Source organism: Coregonus clupeaformis, unplaced genomic scaffold (assembly GCF_020615455.1).
Source record: "Coregonus clupeaformis isolate EN_2021a unplaced genomic scaffold, ASM2061545v1 scaf0009, whole genome shotgun sequence".
NCBI classification, from domain to species: domain Eukaryota; kingdom Metazoa; phylum Chordata; class Actinopteri; order Salmoniformes; family Salmonidae; genus Coregonus; species Coregonus clupeaformis.
Genome location: NW_025533464.1, coordinates 1,295,377 through 1,317,078, shown reverse-complemented (window position 1 = coordinate 1,317,078; position 21,702 = coordinate 1,295,377). Strand labels below are relative to the sequence as shown.

Here is a 21,702-nt window from a genome sequence, read left to right as displayed (position 1 = left end):
GCGTTAAGCTAAGGATATTGTCCCATCTAGTCAGTTATTCTCTCTATAGAGAGAGGATAGAGCAAAGCAGAGATAGAATGAAGAAAGAGAGAGGGGGAGATGCACAGAAAATGGACCCTTGCCGTCCCAGCTGATGCATGCTGGGTAAAATAATTTGCTTCATATCAACAGATGGCGGCAGACTTTTCACCTCACTGCTGCTCCTCTGGGTCGACTCAGGGCCTCTCCCTACTAAAACAATAGGCCCACAGTCCCGGGGCTAACGCTGGGCATGAAGGCCTGTCTTTGTGCAGGAGGCGTACAGAGTCAAGACGGATCAACCTCCCTCGCTGACAGGGACAGTCCTCTCCTGACCCAGAGAGACCCAGGGCTAAAGGGGCTTCCACCTCAGATCATCAGGGACACCACTGAAGCCATTACATCTCATTTAGAAAAGTGACTGGGAGTAATCATTTACACAAACTCCACTAACTCAGTTAGACCGTGGGAGTCTGGGAGAGGACGTACTGGATCATGACTGAGGCCATGCAGATGGTAACAATGTGAAGAGGTGGCCATGCTCTGGTGAGGATGTAAGCATACACTTCCCTAAATGCTTTGCTGCAATATTCATTCACTGAGTCATGATAACTTGTGTCCCCCCCAAAAAAAGAAGGCATGAGGAAGAGGGAAAGTAAGAGGGGAAGAGGGACCAAGGAAGAGAAGGAAAGAATGGAGAAGAGAGAGAGAGTGACTCCCCCTCTAGTCATCACCAGTGTGTCAATACTTACCCAGAGGGTCTGCCTTGCCATCCTTATCTGGCACAGTGAACACGCCCACCACCTTATGGCCCTGCTTCCGTAGGTTGGTGTACACTTCCTGTCCAAACAGGCTCTGGCCAATCAGAGCCAGTCTCAGCTTATTTTGGTAATAATTCTAGAGGAGACAGGAGAGAAGAAAGAGCATGTGAGTTAGAGTGGTAAAAACTATTTCTGACACATAACGAAAATAGCTTATACTGTTCTGGTGGCCTTTAAGATCAAAACACATATATTTTCGCCATACCCTTCAGGCTTTGAACCAATATGACCAAATACTGATGGAGAGGAACTTTCTAGAGATGTCATTTGGACCATACCAAAGTCCATGACCAATATTCAGTTTCACTTCTAACATCCCTCGTGTTGAGTATACATAGACATTTTGTAACGTTGAAAAGCATTTAAGCTACTCTTTCCCTCTCCACTACTCTTTCCCTCTCCATTGCCAAGCTTTCTTTAGGAGTTTCTGGCAGCCAGACTGGCCCAAGGGGCAATCAATCTTGGTTCTCTGGGAGAGAGAGTGGTCTGAAATGCTATTGGCTACAGAGGGCACAAACCCCTCCTCCAACTAGAATGCATGCTCAAGTATGTTAAGATGCAGCTACTCCAATCAGCGTCTGTCTGGAAGTTGATGTGAAAATGGAAACTTTCAAGTTTCTTATGCCGAAATAGACTATGAATAAAGTAAACACTATAGAGGTTCATGTGTAATAACAACGTAATACATTTTAAGACAATGTAATAATAACATAATACATGTTATGACAATGTGTTATACAATTGTTATAGCCTAATGTAAACAACTCCTGTGAAAGCTTACATCCAGACAGGCATGGTAGGCTATAATTTTCCAGCACTGAGTGACTACCTATCAGCCGGCTAAAACGCCTATGATAAGAGATACATTTCTGCAGTTACATTGTAACCAACTACAGTAGCAGTTTGAGAGGCGCCGGTGTTGTTCACACAACAAGTACAAGTACAACACCATATCGTATTAGTCCCTTTTCCTTACTAATATCCTGACAGTAACTTCCATGTCTGTCGAATTATAGACAGTTCGTTGCGGGTATGTGGACTTCTGGATAGAGCTAAGCGGCTCTGCTCAGCTCTGTGGTCTCTCGTTCAGCTGATGCAACTCCCCGCGAACTGTCCAGTGGAAGTAATTCGTGCAGCGATGGAGGCAGCGTGTATAACGTGGCAATTGGCAAAGACATGCCTTTCTTTGTATGGTTGTTAGAATACAAATACATAGTACATAATATAAATTCGCCTTTATAGTAATAACTTTAATAATGCTGCATATCAGATATCAAACAAGAGAACTGTCAAGGATGCATCATATTTTGATTAGACTGTAGGCTACTGTGAGTGTACACTGTGCATACCCAGACATTCACAGATCTGAGACCGAATCATTCATTGATTGTAACATATGAAGATGACTCAGTTCTAACCTGATATATATTCATGCATTAGAACAACAATGACAACATCGTGTGAATCAGCTGGCAAGCAATCCGGATTCTCCATAGTGACAGAGGGAGGGCGGGGGGAGACAGAGGGTATAACGGATGCAACATAAACAATGTTACTTACAGAGCTGGTAGATAATTTCCTAATGATTCGGTTCGCTGTCCACAACATGATGGCTGTATTAATTAACACAAATAAAATATAACAGAATTAGTCCAACGTGGGCTGGGGACGTGTGCGAGCTCCTGCTGACACACACACCTGCCTCGCAGTGACAGTGGTCCGAGCTAGCCACAGCGGTCCGAGCTAGCCACAGCCAGCTTGCACCCGACAACCGGCGTGTGCCCGAGCTACCGTCTACGTGCGCGCTCACGAATCTTCCTTCAATGAGGCATGCCTATATTTCAAATTTCGGTGTGTTTGACAGCAAGTCTTTCGCAGTTTTATTTGTTACCAAGGGTAAACCATTACTTTTTTCCTGGCGTTATAGTAAGAATAGCTTTTCGACATTAATTGTGCGTGCTACTATGTCCTTTTATCAAAAGACCACGAAACCGGTTCCGACACGAGGACGCAACATTGATCGACATTCATGTAAAAAAAAAACGCGTAACCTTCGTCTTGCGCCCCTCTTGAATGGGTTATGACGAGTAGGCTACTATTACATTGTAATTACATTGTAATCTAATATAAATAGCAGCCATTATGTACTATTTTAGGTTGGTGCATTATATACAAAAGTATCAGTATTAGTTTATTTCAATGTTCAAACCACACACACATCAGTATCATCACAGACCATATATATGTAACTTTGTGATTGTTTAGTCATTCATTTAATTTCATCCATTCACTACAGGCCCAGGTCTGGACGGCTGTTCCATCTCAGGTAAACCACCTGATGTGTAAACACACTTTGACCTCTGCTGAACTCCCTGATGGAAAACTAGAGCATGACAGCTCTCTCTGGATAGTAGTGGAAGGAACCCTAAACATTCACAACAAGGTGCTTTAAACACTCCACAGTTATGCCCTCTACTGTGTGGAAATTGTGCAACATGAGGAATTATGCATTTGTATTGTTTATTATCCATACTGTCTGTCTAATGTCTGATGAGTGAGGACAATCGTATCCGTATGAAGGTGATTTGTTGTTCTGTAATTCAGATTCAAGTTTCTGTAAAGCAGAATCAATCATAAGTATCCATTTCAACATACAGTATCTTCTATCTTCCATTGTAGGCAGACTCAGTTGGTTCAATGTTCTGCTTACCTCAACTGTTAGAAAGCACCAGTACTCTACTCTAGAGCTGTGTTGCCTAGCTATATCAGCGAGAACACACCTGCTGCTGTGACTCCCATAGTGAATGAGCTCTGATCAAATATTATTCTGCCCCCATCCACACTGAACTGCCTGGCACAGGTTCCCCCATGCCAAGGTCCACAGGGTTACTTCTCAGTATGGAGAGATGTGCAAGCAAACTAGATGGATTACCATGAGATTATAGTTGATATGTTATATCTATGTAATAATTATGATGCAAGTCAAATGTTGACGATGCAGTGAAGTTCACTAGTTGCAATTGTACATGCTTCTGATATCTGCATGCTGCAGTTAAGTGTAGACCGTTGGTGCAGTCCCAAGCCATTGAATATATCAGGAGTTGACTTAAATACCAATAGTGTGACTATTAATAACTGAAGGCTGATAAAACTGGCTACAGTGAGACGTAGCCCCACTCCTGTATGTGACACACCTGTGTGTGTGTGTTGTAACTGCTGTCGTTAATGCAGGTCTGAGGGTGTTTTGGATCAACTTTGGATCTGAATAAAGTATTGCAAATGTGTGTCTGTATGAGAAACCACAAAAAAAGATTAAGGGGAACAAATGTGATTTATTGTGTAACTTAACTAAAACAACATTAAAAAGAGGACTAACATTAAGAGCACTGGTGGTGGGTCACACTTGGGGTTCCCACCTCAGATTCACAGGGGCTGCTGTGGAGAGGGGGAGTCAACTCTCAATTCTCCCGTCAAACACCAGAACCGACTGTTTTGACATGAGGAGTTGTCAATTCCCTTCCGTGGGCTAAGTGAGTTCGGTCATCAAAACAAAGTGCTGGTTATATGTTCTCCCATTTAATTTAATCCCTTCAATTGCATCAACATCTTGGCATGTACAGGATTCTATTGACAAATCAGTTGGCAAAAGTTCTAAGAGGGTAAAATAAATCTAGAACAAAAACCAATAGTCTCTTCCCTAAGGATAGGGCAGGCAGCAGTCCTGGAAGGCAGGTAGCTTAGTGGGTAAGAGCGTTGTGCCAGTAACCGAAAGGTCGCTGGTTCTAATCCCCGAGCCAACTATGTGAAAAAACTTTCGATGTGCCCTTAAGCAAGGCACTTAACCCTAATTGCTCCTGTAAGTCGCTCTGGATAAGAGCGTCTGCTAAATGACTAAAATGAAAAAAAGAAAATATATGCCCAAATCTCTGTCTGGCCAGAAACGTAATTGGTTGGTGGAAAAGTAACACAGCAAACATAGTGGGTGATATCATTGGTTAATATCAAAAGGGGGCGGGGCACTCCTCCAGGACCGTGCATTCTGGCAGGTTCCCACAGCTAGTGTTAAACTCAACGGATAACAAGTGACAATGCTCTCCTCCCTTTCCCATCGTGCTCTCTGCTGCTGGACCCGGGCGGCAAAGTGAAGACATCACAGGAAGCGGATTCCTGCTCCAAACTGGACGCCGTCACATATCCTGAGGGAGGAAAGGAAAACGAGGGAAGATAAGCGAAAGAAAAGGTTTGGGACCTGTATGTGTATGGCTAGGTGTTAGGGCTCCTGTGTCTGTTTATTTACAGCATATAATGAGCTGTATGGCACTGCAGCAATAACTCATCTCTTGTGTGAGTGAGTGTATGCGAGTCTGCTCTCAGGCTTTTTTCTAGAGAGCTATATAAAGCCCCAGCCTAATGGAGCGGAGTCTGACCTACTCCTCGAGAGTGTGTGTGTGTGTGTGTGTGTGTGCGTGCGTTGTACCTGTCTCCACTCTGAACCCCCATGGGAATGCAGTAGTTGAGCTCCAGCCTGGCGATGTTCCCAAGACGCAACACGAGGCCTGCTCCATACGACCAGCGGATACACTCCGCCAGCTTCTGTAGGTGTGCTCTTGGACCCTCTCCTGGAGACAGGAAAACACTTCCACGTAAGAGGAGGCACAGAAGAGGCAGCATGCACACAGATGTACAAACAGACAATTTAACATGTATTTGCAGTATGTACTGTATATGTAACTCATTATTAGTTAAATGGGGGCAATGAAAAACACAACATTGACTACTATCTATGGAGTTCAAGGTACCCACCATAGTTGAGGTTGCACAGGTTCCCAGCGTTTAGGAAGAAGTGTGTCCTGAAGAGGTCTCCGAAGCCGCCCCGACCCGGACGGAAGGGCAGAGGAGTGTACAGGTGGAGCCCGCCTGCCCAGTACGCCTCTCCCCCCAGGTAGTCACCTGCAGTAACACAGGTAAACCCTTACAATTTATCATCATGACTCCTGGCAACTGACACAACCCTGTGTGCCACACATGGCCATTAAAATAAATAGAGCATGTGACCTCACCCTCGCTCTGTGGGCCGATGCTGTACATTCCAAATCCTCGCACACTGGTGGGACCGCCCAGATAGAATCTGGACAATACAGAAAGATGTCAATGACAGGCAAACATGTCACTCACAGACCACAGGTCCTCACAACATCCCCTAAACACTCGAGGATAAATACTTCACAGAATGAGTTTTAACTCCATCGCACCACCTAGCGATTTCTGTCAAATCCATGTGACATTATTCTGTTGAGTGGTCCTACCTGTCAGCGATGGAGGACGGTCTGCCTCCGATGGGGAGGAGACACCCACCCCAGAGGGAGGCAGAGAGGACCTGAAAGAGACCACCAGGACCATGTTATATGAAATGTTGAACACTCAAGTACCCATAAATCACTTCCTATTTGCCCTGGATATTTCCCCCAGGTTAGGGACTGAATAGTGTTCCCTTACTTACCGAGTCCCAGACCAGCCGTCTGTTGACCTGCAGCTCAAAGTCCTCCTTCAGGAAGCTGGCGTCTCCGCCTGTATAGCCAGCCAGCTCCTACAGAGGGCAAGACACAACACACATCAGCATGGCAACTTCATATAGATCTACAGTGGTTGTATTATGCAGAGGAAGTCACATACACACACACACAAACATACCTGGTTGATCCTCAGTAACGCACCTTTCTTGGGGAAGATGGCAGAGTTCCTGGTGTCAATGGACATGGTGTGCTGCAAGACAACAACCATCAGTGGTCAGACTCCGATAGATTTTTGCTATTTTGAGAGTTAAGATCATTAAGGGTTACGATCATTAGATAAAGGGAACTGAGAGACAAAGAGCTTTGTACCGAGAGGGCTGACTTGAGGGTGTGTCCGCTCTCTTCTCGCACCGCAAAAGAGGCACTGCGTGCCAGACAGCCCAGCTCCCTCCACACACCCTCCCATTTCAGAGTGTGGTTGGTCCTCCACAGAGGAAACTATAGGAGAGAGAGCGAGGAGGGAGAGATGGAGAGAGAAAGTTATCCCTGTGGAAATTCAAGGCATATTAAATGAAAACAACAAATGTGACACACACCCACACAAACACTTACGTTGAGCTCAGTGGAAACACCTCTGTCTGTCTCTTTCAGGGAGCTCCATGGAAACTGGCCTGTGACTTTGTACAGGTTTAGAGTGAGGCTGCAACAAGACAACACCTGTCAGGGCCATGATCCATACAGTGACCGTCTCATCACTGAACTATGTTCTACATAAAGGTTATAAATACATCACCATGGCAACATAACATACTGTCAATATGACCACTGATAGAAACAATCAAACTTGAAACAGAATAGCAGCCATTACACTGCAAGTGCTATTTCAATTTTCTATCGACACAGAGAGCAAGGACAAAGGTGTTCACTGTTCGTACTTGCGTTCGAAGTTGCCTGGCTGGGGCTTGAAGAAGGACAGGCCGTAGGAAGTCTCCTTGGTCCCGTAGGAGAACTGGAAGGTTAACTTCTCAGCACGGCCAAACACGTTAGGAAGCTTCACACCCAACACCTGGAAGACAGAGGCAACGTTACTCCCAGGTCAGGGTCACACACCTGTTCTACCTGTCTGTGAACGTACATTACCACACCATGCACCTATTTGGAAGTGTCTGCAGTGAAAATTAGGCAGAGAAGCTGCTTAACCTGTCTGTCTGTAAACATTCTGTAAATCACCTCTATATCACATGATTGTATTTAGGAATGCCATCCAGGAACTCTATACCAGGCGGTGTCAGAGGAAGGCCCTCAAAATTGTCAAAGACTCCAGCCACCCTAGTCATAGACTGTTCTCTCTGCTACCGCACGGCAAGTGGTACCGGAGTGCCAAGTCTAGGCCCAAAAGACTTCTCAACAGCTTCTACCCCCAAGCCATAAGACTCCTGAAAAGCTAATCATTGCTACCCGGACTATTTGCACTGCCCCCCCACCCCATCTTTTTACGCTGCTGCTACTCTGTTAATTATTTATGCATAGTCACTTTAACTCTACCCACATGTACATATTACCTCAATTACCTCGACTCTGCACCGGTACCCCCCTGTATATATAGCCTCCCTACTGTTATTTTATTTTACTTCTGCTCTTTTTTTCCTCAACACTTTTTTGTTGTTTTATTCTACTTTTTTATTAAAAATAAATACACTGTTGGTTAAGGTCTGTAAGTAAGCATTTCACTGTAATCTCTGCACCTGTTGTATTCGGCGCATGTGGCCAATACAATTTGATTTGATTTGATTTGAACGTCATCCCTGGGTCATTGTGACAGGGGTTTCAATGAACAACATTTTATGATGCTTTGTTATAGCGCTCTTGTAAGTATGTGTGTGTGTGTGAGAGAGTGGTGTGTCTGTGTGCGTATTCTCTCACCATGCTGCCCTCGTTGTTGCCGACCATGGTGTTGTAACTGCCCGTCAGCCTCTTCATCTCTGTCACCTCGAACGTCACGTCCAGACCATTGGGCAACGCGTCCGCACCTGGGAGGGGTAGACCAAAACAGACTGTGAGCACAGGTAGACTAACATACGGCTCCTCTCCAGTGACGCAATTATCTATTTACTGGTTATCCTTTCATATTGGCAACATCTCATGATTGAGATGGGTCGTGATATTGTGTCAGACACACACACACACAGCTGTTTGTGGGTGCACACTGTACCATCTGATGTATCAATGACGACCTCCACCTCTTTGAAAATGCCCAGACGCAGCAGTTTCTGTCTGGCAATATGAGACTTCTTCATGACCTGTCAAAGACACAAACAGCTTTTAGCACAGATGTTTCACCTTAGACAAGGGAACATTTCAGTGTGTATGTAGGTTATGTGTGCATGTTTTAAGTATGTGGAGTCCAGAGTGCTCATACTTACATCAATAAGGTTTTTAGCATCGAAGACCTCAGAGATTTCATAGCCCAGCAGATCCTCTTTAGTTCTGCCCAAGCCCTCAATGTTGACATGTTGGACAACAACCTGCAATGAATGGAAAGATAGTCCGGTTCTCAGCATCCATTCCAACTAGGTGATCAATGATTTACTCTGCTCCCTTTGCTAATGAGATGGCAAACAACTTGTCATTTGAGTAGCTTGGATAAGAGATGCTTACGTCTTTGTTTTCCAGGACCTCCTGTTTAGTCTCTTGTTCTGCCTCCTGCACCTCAATCATGTCGTCGGGATGAACGCCCATGTCACGCCCGTGCATCGGGAGAGGGTCCATACTCTGAACAGTGTCGAGAACGAGGAAAAATAATGTGACGATATGACCATGCTTAGATAGCTAGCTAGCTTTGTTCTGTCAAGGTGGACCTGTAAATGTGCTAGCATGCTGACAGACCAGACACAATCTATATTGCATAACATTATATTTACATAGTATTCATTAACATTACATAAAATATAGTTCAATAACTATTTGCCTCATGCCGTACAACTCGTTGACATTAATGTCATTTCTGTACCTAGTCCAAGGCCTACGCGTTCGTCCATACTAGTACACCGCCATACAATAGACACTGAACGGGGAGGTCATGCAGAATTTCATCCCCACGTCTCGTGGTTGTAAGAAATTAAGATTTACCCTGGCGTGGACAGTCCCCATGGTGACGTCTTTGTCTTGAAAAATATCCCTTTTGATACGAAAATGTTTTTTAACAGACCTATTTAGAGAAGAAAGACACTACTGCCGATTGCTAGATTTTAAAGGAACAAGCCCCCTTCAAGGGAGACGCCATGACACTTTGCGAAGCCTGCTCTGCGCACAGTGATTGGTCAAAAAGGTGCCCTTTGTCACTGACAGGTGGGCGGGACAAAACCAGCGCACTGATGTAATGTGTCTCGAGACCAGCAGAGGACAGTATCTCTACATTCAAACTTCAGCACTGTGTAAGGATCCCGCTTTGACTGGCAAGTCCAATAGCGTGCATGAGTTGCACTTGCGTGCATTATATTTAGAGATAACGTAGGTCCCTTCAGATGTATGCTTCTTATGACTTAGTTTATTTCAAAGTATTTACATTGCATAGCAAATAATGACAAGAATATGCCTACCCACCACAACCAACTAAGAAGTGCCCAAAACTGCCCATTAGCCTACGCATGTAGTCTATTGAAATAAGCGCCTGTGGGACAATTCATTCTGCATCTGAAAAACATGAAAACATAGGTACATCCGAGCTCTTTTTTCTCAATTTTATTCACCACCATTGTAACTTGAAGATGTATAACCTTATTTATAGGCCTACATCGTCATGATTCATGAGTTCCATGATGGGCAATTGAGACCTCCGCTGACAATTTGGCCCCGCACTTGTGAGAAATATCTGACAACATTTATTGATCAAGTTTGATGATTTTCTGAGTTGGTTGCGGTCTCATGCGGTGAGTAATCAATTGAACCAACGCAACCCCCCCCTCTCTCTCTCTCTCTCTCTCCCTCCTCTACACCTCCAATCCGCTCTTCAAATGCGTGCAAGCCAATCAGTGAGCTGAGAGTGCCTCCGCTGGTCTCGCTGTCCTCTTCTACTGCCACTGCCAGTACCAAAACGGTTCTCTTATCAAAGAAAAACACAACCAAAAAACTGCATTCAATCACCGCCTTTTACCATGGGAAGTGCTTGTTTTTCCTGGGACGTTTGTTTGTTTTTCGTCCTCATAAATACTTGTGAGGTGATGGGGAATGTTGGACTCGCAGGTAAAGGACCTCTCTTTCTTTCCCTGTCAGTATTTTATATAATTTTAACACATATTTTTAAGATAGGCTAGTGCTGCCTATTTTTCCTGTTAATGTTTTATTGGACTGTTTAAAGCAGTGTATGACAGCGTAGAATAGGTGAAACGTAGTGGGTTTCTTTAATGCATAGGCTAACGTAGATTATATTCATTTTAATTGGAGAGTATTTGTGGACTGAGATAACAGTTGAGATAATATGTTCCTTTGAGAAACACTTGATTGAGGATGGATAATTTGTGCTGGCAAAATTTGAACAGTATGGAAAGGAGAAATAGCTGAACACCAATATTGTACAACAACAGTGAATGAAATATATAAATTTGAAGCCATATCTAGCAATTATAATAGGCTATGAATTGGTGATGTGATATGCGCGCGAAATAACTCAGAGGCTGCAAAAACGTTTACATTTGGCCTTGCGGAGCTGAACCATTTTAACAAATTTTTGACTGACAATAAAATACCCGTTTTTATTGACAATATTACTCTAAACACTATTTAAAGTTGAGTATTTGTTTCGCCCTGTTAAATTGCCCTTTCTGAATGTTAAAAAGGTGAGAAGAGTCTACAAGAAATTAGGTTCATCGACTGATATCTATCTGAATGTTCTACCCGTCGTAGATCAATCTGTGAAGTAGGTCCTGGACTGGTTAATGTGTGGATAAAAATATGACTAGGCATCTTTTCACCCCTCTGCTTGAACGAATCCCACCTATGAGCTGATACAGAGCATATTTTCCGGATCAGTTGCCTTCGCCGAGGTGTCCATATGGACGTGGGTTGGGAAGGTGGCCTTCACGGTCCCTGGAGGAGTACATTCCAACCTGCTTATCGACTGCCTTTCAGCGGATAGTGGCGCGCATTGTCTCCCTCCCACTATGGATGGACGAGAAGTCAATATTGGGACGGCCACTGAAGCCCGGGAGAGGGCTTTGTTTAACTATTAGTCAACGATATTTCATAAACCAGAATATTATTTTTGACCCAGGTCCTTTCAACTTGGCCTGTACTAAATTAAGTTTGCGAATGTTTTAATCGTTTTATGGTGAACCTGCCATAACAGTTTCCTGCCTTACATCTATTCTCAGTCATAAACTCAGTGAGCACTGGCAATTGAACTCCAGGTTTTACAGGCTATATCCCACTGCCTACTCCTATCACTTTATTTTTCATTTCTACTGGCACTCACATGGGAGCAAATAAATCAGTCATCCACTTAATAAAACATATTTATTGTAATTACATTCTATTGTTTATTTATTGCATTTTGTTAAGTTGGGCAGGGGCCAGGCAGCGGGGCTTAACCCTGCAGAGAAATAAACGCTGGGCTTACAGCTCCCAACATGGGCTATTCATGAGGGGCTAGACAGGAGACAGGGTAGCTGCTTCTCAGCTCAAGATACATCACTAGAGAGAGAAAAAGAACAGCATTTTGGATAGATGAAACTTTCTCTCTTACTCTTTTGGTCTCTCTCTCTCTCTCTCTCTCTCTCCCTCTCTCTCTCTCTCTCTCTCTCGCTCTCTCTCGCTGTCTGTGTGAATTAGCTGTAATTAGCTGGCTTGAGGCCCCTGGATTCAGCCCCAGATGTGACTAGCCTCTCTAACAATGACTTGATCAATTAGGGTTCCCTATAGTCACTCAGTATTCCAGAGCCATCCACTAAGCCCTGATACACTTGTGTACCTCTCTGCTAATGGTATTTGATTAATATAAATTGTTATTGGTTTTGTCCTCTTTAGTGTTATCCAAGATAACCTACCGGTATCATTTATAGGGTTAAGAAACCTCACCCTCCATCCACTATCTCCCTCCCTGACAGTTTATTGTCTTATACAAGGAGTTTTACATTTTGGACGTTTGCCATCTTCAAGTAAATATTTCCAGCCTGTATATATCTGGACAGAGCTGTATTTGGCCAAGAGGACTGGGCTTTCCCTGAGAGAGCGGGATTAAAAAATTTGATTGAGGTTGTACAAAACCCATTCATCCCTCACCAAAATCATCTCTATCTTATATACTTAGTCCTATTGATGAGTCCTTGGAGACCAGTGGTTTACAGTTGTCCGTTGTGTCATTTCTCTAGATGCAGATGAGTGCTCTGAAGCCACGGATGACTGTCACATTGACGCTCTCTGCCAGAATACCCCCAAATCCTTCAACTGCATCTGCAAGCCGGGATACAAGGGAGACGGCAAGCAGTGCGAAGGTGAGTTGAGTTGAGCTCCATTGTCTTATTATGGCTTCAATGTGATATTACTCCCCTCTATATTACTTAATTCACCCCCCTCCTCCCCCCCTCTCCCTCCCGCCACTCCCATCCAAATCATCATCCTCACTCACCCCACACCCCTTCCCTCTCCATACTTCATTTCGCCCGGCCCCTATTGCTCTCTGACAGGCTCTGCAGTAATGGCAGGTTTTACAGCTGTTTCACAGGAACCCCCATTCCTCTCTCCTCCTCTCCCCGCTCCCGACTCTCCTAATTAGCTGTGAGGAAGTGGACTGGGGGAAGGTGTGAGGGTGAGAGGGGTCAGCACCTGGCTGTGCGTTCACACCTCCAGTCATTTCTGCCTCAAAGCACACCACAGCTGGAGCTAGAGCTTGCTTGGTGCACAGGACACACTCCCTCCCAACGCTAGCCTGTCTAGCCGTACAAATGCAATCGAAACACATCTACGCGCGCACACACACAAACGCCAGTTCAGCTTATAGGCTAGCACCGCAAATAATATTGACACAAAACAATACATCAGTCATATTGGCCACTAGAGCTTATAGTTGCATGTGTTAGCCAGGATAGGAGAGGATAAGAGGATTGTGGGGATGACGTGCCCTTTTCTATAGGGGTTTTTGCTGTCTTTATGTTCAGGCCTTTTCAAGTGTCTCCTGTTTGTTTAAGTATTTGTGTGTATGTCAGTGAGTTATATCCAACACTTTCTCCCGTTTGCTCAGCTGTGTACCAGTGTCCCCCGCCCGAAACACACACACACACACACACACACACACACACACACACACACACACACAGAGAGTGAGCAGGTATTATATCTGTGGAACTCACCTGGATATTGCCCATTCAGAGATTCTATACCTCTCATTTGGTCAACCTGGGGAGAACACAATGAGATGAACCTGTGTCATTGTTTGATTAGCTCACTTATCAAATGCCTCAGGCTGTGTGAGTCGGTCTTCCTGCATAGGACTATATAATCACACACCTGGCTTGGAGAGAGGGAGTAAAGGAGATTTACTATTATTTCCACCATTTTGTGTCTGCTGATTCTGTTGAGTCGCATGCAAATCCATATTGGCAGCAATCCGGTCTACTTGATATAGCTCTGTCTCGATTTGTTTTGCCCCAGTCTAATTCTATTGGCAAGTCTCTGTTATTGGACTTAGGCTATGACATTGGAGAGACGTTCTGGAATTGCTAGAAACGCCTGTACTAAAATATGATATTGTACCAGGCAGCGCTGCTACACATTGCATAATCTTCAGTCAGAAACACAATGGTCCTTATCCTAGAACAGATTGAGCTGCCCAGAATAATATATGATATTATGTCCATAGAGAGGAAACTGCAAAAGGTTGAGAGTCTTTTTAGGGAAATGTTCCTCCTACCGTAAAACAGCTGTCTGAGCAGAGGGCCGACCTGTCTGTCTTGTCTTGTCTGTCTGTCTGTCTGTCTGTCTGTCTGTTTTGTCTGTCTGTGTGTATGTCTTGTCTGTCTGTCTATGTGTACAGATTTCTTGTGCTTATGAATTTTTGTTTAACTGAAATTCTAAGAGGGGTGTATTTCATATTTGGATGGGAATATATTTCTCCCTATTGTTGATTGAATTGTTTATGTGTGTGTGTGTGTGTGTGTGTGTGTGTGTGTGTGTGTGAGCGTGTGTGTGTTGTACAGATGGAGAAACTAATGATGTATGCCTATGCCTCAGTATCTGAAATCCAATGCACTTGTGTCCTGTCCTCCTGTCCTTGTGTTCCATACTGAAGCCCCGATTGATACGGCACAATTAACGCCTCGATCACACCGACAGCGTCATTGCATTTTGGTTCACCAGAAGTGCATTCATTTCCAATGGAACGCTGCGTTTCCCTTGCAGCATTGCGTTGCAGAGGCAGTTGCAGTGCGTTCTGTGTGGTGTATATGTTGGATTTATCGAACGTATGCATCAAACTGTATGCGTAGATGGCTTGACAATAATGGTAGCAGAAGGTGCCGGCGTGATCGAGGCGTAAGGTCCAGTAAATGGGTGACAGAATGAAGACAGATGGTGGATGTGAGTTGACCCCTGACCTCTGTGATTAGATAGGGGCTGTGTAATTGGCCAGCTATGTTTCCCATCAGCAGACATTACATTACCCCGGTGGTGCAGAGGAAAGAGAGAGTCATTAGGACAAGCAGAGAGCTGCTCTCTCTCGCTCTCTCCGTCTGCTGTCTCTCTACTTCCTGGAAATGACTATGCTTCAGGATGGACGACTGGGAGGCTACACTCTCTCAGAGAGGGACCCAGTAGTTAGCAGCTGATAACTCAACATTCCAGTACAATTTCCGGTAACACTTTACTTAAAGCCGACTTTATTACGTGTTATAAGCATGAACATTTATGTCCTATTATAAGGCCTTTATTGAATGATGTGGAATATTGCAGGTTACCTGTAATTAATCACAAAATAGCATTTTTATTAATAATTCATAAGTGTTCCTATCAGATTATGGTTCTTCTCTCGAAGAACACCCTTTTCTTTTCTCTAAAGCTGCTCCTCAAAATGCTGCTCTCTCTGAAATCTGATCTTGCGTCTATGAATGCCGCTCTCTGTAGATTTTTCCATGGGCTGATATTGCTGTCTCGTTATGGAGAAATGTGAACTTTGGGCCCTGTGCTGTGAAACGAAGGATGACACAATGTGAAAGAGCATAACACGTTGTGTATGATACTTGTTCATATCACTCTGTGTCCTCACAATGCTGGACATAGTGGTTTCAGGCTGCATTACCTGCACATCTCTGATGTTCAGAGTTGTGCTCATCTAGCAAGATGACACTATACATCTAGAGTACCTACAGAATGTGTCTCTACTATTGTTAGTGCTTGGGAGATTTTTTAATTCCCAGGAAACTGCTACAAATGAAAACTGGTTTCAGACAAACCGGTTTCCGAGAATCATTCTTATTAAATATTTTGTTACAGGAATTGTATTTATTCATGTACTCAACAAGAACAATGCTTTCAGTGACAGTGTGAAACAAAAGGACTATTACCTTTTCCTGCCTATCAGTTTGGATTAAAATAGGCCCATGCTGTTCTCTGAGTAGGCCTATAACTCAACAGTCACATGGTTCTCTGCTCATCAGTAGCAGCCAGTTGTGGATTTATCTAACGTTCCACAGAGAGGAGTAGACTGAGGTGGTTGCCACGGGGTTGTCAGGGTCTTGTGAAAGGATGTCTATGTTTGCTCAGCATTTGTCACTTACTGACTAATTGATTGGTTTTCATTGGTCTTGTCCCTGTCACTCATCCTCTCCTCTCCTCCTTTTCAAAAACAAGTTAGTTTCAGCACTACAGCCTTTGCTTTTCTCTACCCATGTCCTCTATATTCAAACAGTAGGCTACCATTTCCTGGTGATGCTAAAGATACTAACATGCATTGTCACTGGACCTCTAGCTGCGTTTGAGTGGCTGTGTGTGTGTCAGAGCTCAGCTGTGTAGCCATGTGTGTGTGTGGCACCTGTATGCCGGGGTTTGTGTGTTTATGGGCTGTATAGACATGTGCAGCGGCAGCAGCAGTCGATTCAGGCATAGAGACAGACAGAGACTGAGCCATGAGTCTGCTCTCCCAGCAGCAGCAACAATTACCTGACCTGCTTTACAGACAGAGGGAGGGAGGGAGGGAGGGAGGGAGGGAGGGAGGGAAGGAAGGAAGGAAGGAAGGAAGGAAGGAAGGAAGGAAGGAAGGAAGGAAGGAAGGAAGGAAGGAAGGAAGGAAGGAAGGAAGGAAGGAAGGAAGGAGGGAGGGAGGGAGGGAAGACAGACAGACAGACAGACATACAGACAGACAGACAGACAGACAGACAGATCATTGGAAAGACAGATGCATGGATGCAACTGAGAGAAAATAGATGGAGGGTGAAGGAGAGGTAGGTAAGGACACAGAGAAAGAGGGAGGGAGAGGGAGGGAGAGAGAGAGATTTCATGAGATAGAGAGTGAGATATTGCGGGTGGGAGGCGCTGAGGGAGAGGTGGCAGACAATTACTAGGCCATTGTCTGCCCAGTGTCTGCTACTCCGTCACTGCTCAGGAGCTCTCCTCACTGGCTCCCTGCTTCACACTCACACGCACACATGTGGAGGAGCAGGTCAGACTCGGCTCCAGTAGGCAGGGGCTTTATATAGCTATAGCTCTCTAGAACAAAGCCTGAGAGCAGACTCACATATACACTCACAGAGATGATGGAACAAGAGATGAGAGACGAGAGGTGTTATTGCTGCAGTGCCATACAGCTCATATACCCATATGCTGTACATACACAAGCTTCAACACCTGAGACACATACACATTCACCTGCGCAGACGCACATAGGCACACACACACACACACACTTTTTCAATCTTGCTTTTTCAGTCTTGGAACAGGCATCAGAACAGAAATTCACCGCCACAAACCATTGGCCTTAACTGGGCACGAAGCATTGGCTCTCAGCCCTCAGCCCTCTGCTCATATGAATGTTGTTTGTTGGTGTTTGGATGTCAGTAATGGGAACATGTTCTTATTTCTGTCCTGAGGAGCTTTGTACTAGCCTTGGTAATTAACCATGATGCGCTACAGGTTCAGAAATAATATTTGGATTATTTCTGGTTTTGTGCCGTCATTCGACCTCTTGCATAAATACACATGGTTGTTATTTTCAGAGAAGTTGAGGGATAGGTAGCTAGAGAGGTTGCGATATTCTGAGGTTCAGAGAATTCTGTTGAAATCCAGTCTCCTTTACTTTAGTATTGGGTGTTGTGTCCCAAATGGCACCCTGTTCCCTATATAGAGCAGTAGTAAACCAAATAGGGAATACTGTAGGGTGTCAATTGGGATGGCTGAAGCATCTGACTTATAGTAGCCTTACTCAGCAGTTGAGTCAGGTACAATTAACAGCCCCAAAAATTAAAACAACCCCAAGAATTTGAGAAATCTCTGTTTCCGCTCATGGAATTACGCAATCCACATTAGTGAAGTGTCCCAGCTCCACATGCTGTTGCTATTATAATTGGAAATCTCCCTGCACTGAGCTGAGGGCTTTCTCCTGTGGACACACTTCTCTGGACCTGGAGATTGGCAGTAAAACTGAAATATCAAGGGGACAGTAGGGGCATGCTCCCTTCCCTTCCAACCGCTCCCCCTTCTCTCTCCTTCCTCTTCTCTCCCTCTCTCCTCTCTCATCTCTCTCCCCTTCTTCATCCATCTCAAGGTGCATGCACCCCCCTTTGGGGCACGGGCCGTCAGTGAAGGTGCCTAATTCACTTGATGAGATGTTGATCGTCAACATTTCCCTTGTCGCAGTTATGAAACGTGCGCCGCGTGTCCAAGCAGTGGAAGCAGAGAGTAGCCTGGTTCAGAAGCTGTCGGGGCGCCGCTGTCAGATGTCATCAACAGCTCCAGGGCAGGAAGAGAGCACTGCTGGAGGCTAACTAGGCACAGGGCATGTCCATCCTCCCCCCTTGGCCCCAGACCCTAGCCCCAAGCCCCCATGCCCCAGGGCAGGTGTGAGCCCTGGCCCTCCCCCCTCCTGATACCTGCCCTGATCTCTTGCGCTCTCTAACCCTGCTCCCCTATGTAATACCAAGCCTGCCTTGCCTTGCCAGGATGGCCTGATCCAGCCTCACTTCTTACGAGGTGCCAATTAACGACTGGAAGCTTTTCATTTATCCCTTTGCTCTCTCTTACCTAATTTCTCTCTCTCTCTCTTCTCTCTCTCTCTCTCTCTCTCTCTCTCTCTCTCTCTCTCTCTCTCTCTCTCTCTCTCTCTCTCCCTCTCCCTCTCCGCAAAAATCTACATTGTTTCCACGTCATTTCAACAAAAAAATGTAATGTGATGATGTTGAATCAACTTGGGAAAACTGATTGGATTTGAAAAAAGTAATCAACGTAAGGGAATGTAGTATTTTTTCACCCTACTTTTAACCTAAATCCAATGACATGGTGAAATATTTTGTTGCTTTCACATTGAATTCACGTTTGTTGACAACTCAACCAAATGTAAATTAAAACTAGAGTGTCTGCTAAATGACTAAATGTAATGTAAATGTAAAACTAGACATTGAACTGATGTTTGTGCCCCCAGTGGGCTCTCTCTCTCTCTTTCACTCTCTCTCTTTCTCTCTCTCACTCTCACTTTTTCTTTCTCTGCTTTCTCTCTCTCTCTCTCTCTCTCTCTCTCTCTCTCTCTCTCTCTCTCTTGCTTTCTCTCTCTTGCTCTCTTTGTATGCCTCTCTCCTTTTTTGGGCTGTTGTTTGGTGAAGAAAAAGCAGTAGACATTATGCAAGCCATCCTCATGACTAACTGCTCAGTTCTCTCTGCCTTTCACAAACAGGGTTGTTGTGTTCAAATGTGGTTGCTGGAGACACACAGGTCCTACTCAAGGTGTATCTACATGATATTTCTCCTGTCTATACGTCCTCCTCCTCCACGTCTTCTCTCTAGTGCAAAGACTGATGTTCCTCCTATTCCGGTGTATTTCCACACCTCTGCTTTCCGTTGGAGGGTCTCAGGGTGCTACGCAGAGCATGTATAGGGGTGCCTTGGCATCTCTTCTGCTGGTGCGGGGAGAGGTGTTCGTCCAAACACTCCGACGAAACAGTCATTACACAGCAGCCCTCTCATCCCAGCGCTCCCTAATTGGTTTCATATGCCTCTGGGATGATTCACTGATGACTGGGACCAGTTTGTGTACACCAGCCAGGGTCCAGTCTCTGTCTTTAAAGTGCAGAAGGCCATACCGTTCCTTTGTTTGTGTGGGAAAGAGAGTCGAAAACAAACAGTGGATTAGAATGCACTGATGTATGTTAGGCCTGTGTAATTGCCTGCTCTGTAAACATGGCAGGTGCCAGAGCATCTCTAAACGAAAGAATGTCTGTCCCATTTATTTATTTAACTTTTATCTTGATGGGTTTTAACTGACTGGAATACCTCAGGAAAAACGCTTTTAGATTAAAATTTGATTCGATTTCTTCTCTATTTCAAGCAAGATGTGTTGGCGCTGTCTGTGCTTTATTGTAGACCCGTTTCAACTTAGAAGTAGATTAGGCTAAGCTTTTATTTTAGATATACAGGAACATCAAAGTAGCTTTTAACCAAGACACTGTGTGTTCTATCCTGATGACAGTGAGCTGTCTAGAGGGTGAGGGGTCTGTGTGAGCAGACCAACAGTGGAATATTTCAGTGTGTTGGCGTTGTACCGGTGGTGTGCTGTGCAGTGTCCAGGTCTGTGTCCCAAATTGCACCATATTCCCTATATAGTGCACTAAAGGGAAAAGGGTACTACTTGGGATGCAGCCCAGGACTGGGTTCTGTCCAGTCCACAGGATGTAGGAGGCGGAGAGAGACTAGAGAGACTAGTGCTAAAAGCTGTTTGTGGCTGACAGAACCAGACCCATCATAGCCCACCTCGCAGTTGGCAGAGACAGGACACAGTGTGTGTGTGTGTGTGTGTGTGTGTGTGTGTGTGTGTGTGTGTGTGTGTGTGTGTATGCACACGGGTGGGACACATACAGGCTACTGATGTTGTGTGCCAGTGTCTGAGGGGAGAGAAAACATATAGAGGGAGAGAGAGAACGAGAGTGGGAAGAAAGAACAGAGAAAGAAGTGAGATGGAAAGAGTGCAAAAAAGTTACTTTACATGGAGGGGGAGAAGGAGCAAGCAAAGAAACATGAGAAAAGGTGAAAGGGATGAACAGACAGACAGACAGACAGACAGACAGACAGACAGACAGACAGACTGAGGGAGTGAGAGTTGGCGTCTTGGCCAGGTTGGCGAGTGCGAGAGAGACAGAGACAGAGGGAGTAATACAGGAGTTGAACACTAACCAGATACCTGCTCGGGCCCATCCGGAGTTGAGGAGGAGGATCGAAGGAGAGGAGGAGAGGATTTGGGGCTGGGGTCTGGCCCCCGGTCTGCCTCCCCTGGCTTGCTGCGTTCACACGGAGGGGGGACTGTTTGTTTTAGTGGCTCAGTCCGCATGGCAACCACTTGTGAGTGGCTCCTGTGAAAGACTCCTCCGCTGGCTCAGCATGAAGGGGGAACATCGTCAACGAATAAACACGGCAAGACACTCTCCGTATGCCCCTCTGGACTCTGTACCCCTAAACACTCCAATCTTACCCCTAGTATGTATACTATGCACACTCACCATGAGCTGTACCAGTGGACTACCTTTTATCTCCAACCCTGTACCCTGACCTCTACACATAAACATCAGCTGACACTCTCCATATGCCCCTCCCTTTGTACCCCAACACGTATCCCAATTACACTCCATACTGTTCATCTCTAATCCATCTCCTCCATCCTTCCCAATCCCCTACCATCCATTCTACCTCTCCACCTTCCTCTCTTTCCATCCATTTGTACAGTAGCTGCAGTAATTCCTCTTCGCCCTTCTCATTGGTCTTCTATGACTCTCTGTTTCAGACATGGACGAGTGTGAGAATGACTACAACGGAGGCTGTGTCCACGAGTGTATCAACATCCCAGGCAACTACAGGTGCACCTGCTACGACGGATTCATGTTGGCCCACGACGGACACAACTGTCTGGGTGAGTGTACAGTCCTCCTAACCCCATTTTAAACTCATAGTACAACCTATCCAAGTCTGTCATTTATGTTTGTATGAGACTGTGTTATCTTTGGATCTTTCCCTTCCTGTGTGTGTTCTTATTCTGCTCTGTCTCTATCTGCATTTGTGTGAGTGTGTGAGTGAGTGCACACGTGTGTGTGTGCGTCTGTGTGTGCATGCATACCTGTGTGTATGTATGTGTGTGTGTCTGTGTGTGTGTGCATGTACTGTACACTCTA

General features: G+C 45.1%; 3 protein-coding genes across 9 annotated transcripts in view; 1 reads left to right on the top strand and 2 right to left on the bottom strand.

Moving 5' to 3' along the window:
• The window catches only part of LOC121575698 (mitochondrial 10-formyltetrahydrofolate dehydrogenase-like), a 37,565-nt gene extending 34,954 nt beyond the window's left edge, over positions 1-2,611 (bottom strand). Inside the window, exons 1-2 of the mRNA XM_041888978.1 lie at positions 2,400-2,611; positions 771-915 (exon numbers count right to left, since the gene is read on the bottom strand). Of these exons, the coding sequence (XP_041744912.1) occupies positions 771-915; positions 2,400-2,447 (193 nt within the window). The 5' untranslated portion in view covers positions 2,448-2,611. The remainder of the gene's footprint in view (positions 1-770; positions 916-2,399) is intronic.
• A 1,540-nt stretch (positions 2,612-4,151) lies between these two features.
• Positions 4,152-9,648, bottom strand: LOC121576063 (sorting and assembly machinery component 50 homolog B). The gene is made up of 15 exons (XM_041889358.2): positions 9,482-9,648; positions 9,011-9,124; positions 8,776-8,877; positions 8,565-8,652; positions 8,276-8,382; positions 7,288-7,418; positions 6,965-7,052; positions 6,722-6,850; positions 6,531-6,602; positions 6,340-6,426; positions 6,146-6,216; positions 5,900-5,967; positions 5,643-5,789; positions 5,317-5,458; positions 4,152-5,035 (listed from the first exon to the last, which is right to left on the bottom strand). Exons 1-15 carry the CDS (start codon positions 9,500-9,502, stop codon positions 4,990-4,992), a joined length of 1,413 nt encoding a protein of 470 aa, XP_041745292.2. The 5' UTR covers positions 9,503-9,648; the 3' UTR covers positions 4,152-4,989.
• A 773-nt stretch (positions 9,649-10,421) lies between these two features.
• The window catches only part of LOC121575702 (signal peptide, CUB and EGF-like domain-containing protein 1), a 93,578-nt gene continuing 82,297 nt past the window's right edge, over positions 10,422-21,702 (top strand). For 4 of the 7 annotated variants that reach the window (XM_041888984.2, XM_041888983.2, XM_041888982.2 and 1 more), the window contains exons 1-3: positions 10,422-10,594; positions 12,718-12,840; positions 21,318-21,443. In XM_041888984.2, the coding sequence (XP_041744918.1) occupies positions 10,507-10,594; positions 12,718-12,840; positions 21,318-21,443 (337 nt within the window). In that variant the 5' untranslated portion in view covers positions 10,422-10,506. The remainder of the gene's footprint in view (positions 10,595-12,717; positions 12,841-21,317; positions 21,444-21,702) is intronic. The other 3 variants (XM_041888987.2, XM_041888986.2, XM_041888985.2) reach the window with 1 other exon arrangement.

What these genes read in the sequence shown, in the direction of transcription:
- LOC121576063 (XM_041889358.2), bottom strand. Translation starts at nt 9,502, where the DNA reads ATGGGGACTGTCCACGCCAGG. An exon ending in GCAACAACGAGGGCAGCATG is followed by an intron (nt 7,419 to 8,275) that starts GTGAGAGAATAC and finishes TCTGTCTTCCAG; the next exon opens with GTGTTGGGTGTGAAGCTTCC. An exon ending in GACGGCTGGTCTGGGACTCG is followed by an intron (nt 6,217 to 6,339) that starts GTAAGTAAGGGA and finishes GGTCTCTTTCAG; the next exon opens with GTCCTCTCTGCCTCCCTCTG.